This window comes from Moschus berezovskii, chromosome 2 (genome assembly GCF_049115385.1).
Source record: "Moschus berezovskii isolate FMDL1 chromosome 2, NW_MosBer_1.0, whole genome shotgun sequence".
In the NCBI taxonomy this organism is placed as follows: Eukaryota; Metazoa; Chordata; class Mammalia; order Artiodactyla; family Moschidae; genus Moschus; species Moschus berezovskii.
Window position 1 is genome coordinate 47,118,981 of NC_142461.1, and position 3,167 is coordinate 47,122,147.

General features: G+C 38.7%; 1 protein-coding gene across 3 annotated transcripts in view; it reads left to right on the forward strand.

The window, feature by feature from the left end:
* Nucleotides 1-2,684, forward strand: part of ORC2 (origin recognition complex subunit 2) — a 37,467-nt gene extending 34,783 nt beyond the window's left edge. For all 3 annotated transcript variants that reach the window (XM_055398519.2, XM_055398520.2, XM_055398518.2), the window contains one exon: nt 1,646-2,684. In XM_055398519.2, the coding sequence (XP_055254494.1) occupies nt 1,646-1,732 (87 nt within the window). In that variant the 3' untranslated portion in view covers nt 1,733-2,684. The remainder of the gene's footprint in view (nt 1-1,645) is intronic.
* The last annotated feature ends 483 nt before the right edge of the window (nt 2,685-3,167 follow it).

Below are 3,167 nucleotides of genomic sequence, written 5' to 3' on the forward strand. Positions count from 1 at the left end.
CTGTATATATTGCACAAAGCATTAGGATACAGAAGTTAAGCAAAAACCTAATTTCTTTTCTCATAAAGCTTAAAGTCTTAATGGAGAAGATGGGCATTTGTCAAATAATCACATACATGTAACATTTAAATTGTGGTTAAGTTCTATGATCAGGAGGGACATGGTTCTGAAAGAACATATTACAGTAGGTGGATTTGACCTAATTATGTGGATCAGAAGAGACCACTGAGCTGAGACCTAAAGGAAGACTAGGAGATTTACAGTCATCAAGGGAAGGAAGAGCATTCTAGGCAGGAGCAGCATGTAAAGATGCTCTGGAACAGAACAGCAGCCAGCATGACACAATCCTGTTTCATTCTGAAATAATGAGAAGTCATTGAGAAAATTGTTCTGACAACGGTATGGAGAGTGGGATGGGGCCGCGTAAGGTGGGCATTGCCAAAACTCTGTGCACAGAGAACCAGCTAGGAAGGTGTTAGTAGCCTGGGTGAGATGATGGTAATCTGGACTAGGTTAAAAAGAGAAAAGTGGTTGGGACTCAAAATTGACAAGAATTGATGACAGACTGGATATGGGAACCAAAGGAAAAGAGTGTCAAGAGTGATTCCTGGTTTCTGGCCTGTTTTTTTTCCTCCATAACTAGAGAGATGGTGGGATCACTGGATGAGAAGCTGAAAAGAATAGCACTCTGGGGAGATAGAGTATGAGTTCATGGTCTTAGTATATTTGGACTTACTCCAGTTGAGGTTCTCCTGACATTTTCAAGTGGAGATGTCAGCTGGGCATTTGGATTCCTGGGACAAGATACCAGAGAAAAGATCTGGGCTAGAGATAAAAGGTTATGATTCCTACATATTTAGATTACAATGGAAACCAGGCTTTGGTGAGACAGTCTAGAGAGAGAATATATAGTGATATTAGAGGGCCAGGAACTAAGCCTCGAAATGTGATATTTAATGGCCACGTAGAAGATAAGCCTGCAGGGGTGGAACAGCCAGAGAGCCAGGAAGAAAACCAGGATGTCACAGAAGCCAAGAAGAGAAGCATATTTTTAGGTCAGCAGCGTCAGGTGCTGCCGAGAGGCCAAAAAGACAAAGGCTGAAGATATATAATGAATTTAGGAAAATGGAATTCTTTGGTGGCCTAACCAAAAGTTCCTTTAGTGTGACATGATAATGATGGCAGTAGGTAGGGTGGCTTGGGTTGAGTGAAAAGTGAGGAAAGGGAGACCACCATTTACAGACAACTCTTCTGGAAAGGTGCCATGGTTTTATGATGGTTGCAGAGAAATGAGTCTAGTGAGGGTTGTTTTGAAACTGAAGATACCTGAACCTGTAGCCAATGGGAAGGATCCAGTTGAAAGGGGAATAAAAGAACAGGGTATCAGTGGTGTAGTGTTTTAGAAAGAGCAGGAAATAGCCACCTTCTCATTCTTTAGTCTTCTTTTCCACTATAAAGTGGTTTAACTGTAAACTCAGTCAGTGTATTTAATAGCTATATATCCCTGTGTGCCCCCTGGCTGCCCTTGCTTTTTATACTTCTCTATTCCTGTAAAGTATTAATGAAATCAAGTCCATTTTTTGTTTTACATTTCAAATACATTTCTGACGAATGACTAACATTCAGGTATTCTCACATCTTTTAGGGAACTGATGGAGTAGAATATTTATTAATTCCTGTTGACAATGGAATACTGACTGATTTCCTGGAAAAGGAAGAAGAGGAGTTATAAAGCACTCCTGTACTCTTGAAATCTTCAATGGAAGAGTTATACCCCAGCTGCCACTCCTCTAAAGTGTTGTGTTTACATCCAACATTAGACTCGTCAGTGTACCGGATTTTTAATGGGGAGGGGTCATGTCATCACCTAGAACCGTGATTAGCCTGGCTAGTGTACCATCCTAGTACTATGCAGCGGTCTTCAAATTGGAGAAAATGTGCCTTTCATTCATTACCTCTCTGGAGGCTTCTTGTTGGAAGGAACTGTGTGCTCAGGGACTCTTTGGAACTGGATGTTTTTGAATTCTTTTATACCAGAGATGATGCTCCTAATTTTTTTGAGGGCCTTTTATCACTGTATTTGCAAATGTGCTTGTTCCAGAGTGTGAAAGTTACAAAGACAGTGGCATAAAGTAAATCTGCTTTATTTGCTATTCCGTGTGTCAGAACTGAAAGAGTATAATGGAGTAGGCAGATCATCTTTTACTATTTCTGAAATGGCTTAATAAAAGGTATAGGACTGGGGGAAAGCAGGTGATTTTCAGCTTTCTCCTTTTGGATTTAGGCTACATGCTGATAGAGGAAGGAGCATGATGCTATTCAGTTGGAAAAGTGGGAAAAACATAACAAGTGTATAGGGTATATGCCCATCCCAGAAAGCACATGAACGACAACAGATCATGCTCCTCGAGACAGTTAATGTTTGTGCCATCACGTTCACGATATGAGTGAGAAGCCGGGCTAGAGAAACACGATCCTGAAATTATATTTTAGTCGTTTTTTCCCAAGGAAAGAGAAAAATTTAATTATTCTTGTATATCAACGTATTTTTTTCTTTTCTTGAATAATGTGCAGATGAATAGCTTATTAATGGCTGGCTTTAAGTTAATTTGATTTCTCTATCAAGTAGGCCCATGCAAAATTCACTAAGACATTTCAGTTTTTCTCAAAGTGACAATTTCAAGCCTCCTAAATACACAACCCTTTTTTCTTAGAAAAAAAAAAAAAGGCTAACCTTGACCACTGGAGTCAGCAGATAGTCTTTACATACTCCCTGAAATGTTTCATACTTGCAAGTTAAATTCTCTGTCACTGTAATATACTACATCAGCATTTCTCACTCATTTCTTACCTTGTAAACCCCTTTTAAGAAAATATTTCCTAAAATGTGCATAATTTTTAAAATCATTTCTTCGTGTCATATAATGAAGTAATTTTATGTTAAATCCATGTATAAGAAGGGGTTAGTCTCAACCATAATTACTAATCAATATTTAAACAAATTTGTACATGAATAGGATTCAAAAATTTTTTAATTGTACCAAAGGATATTCAGTGAAAAGTGAGTTTCCTTACCATTCTCCGATCCAGTCCCTTAGGCAGCCATTGACAGCATTTTAAGCATTCTTCGAGAGGTAGTCTATGCACATCTAAGGGTATTTGTCTAT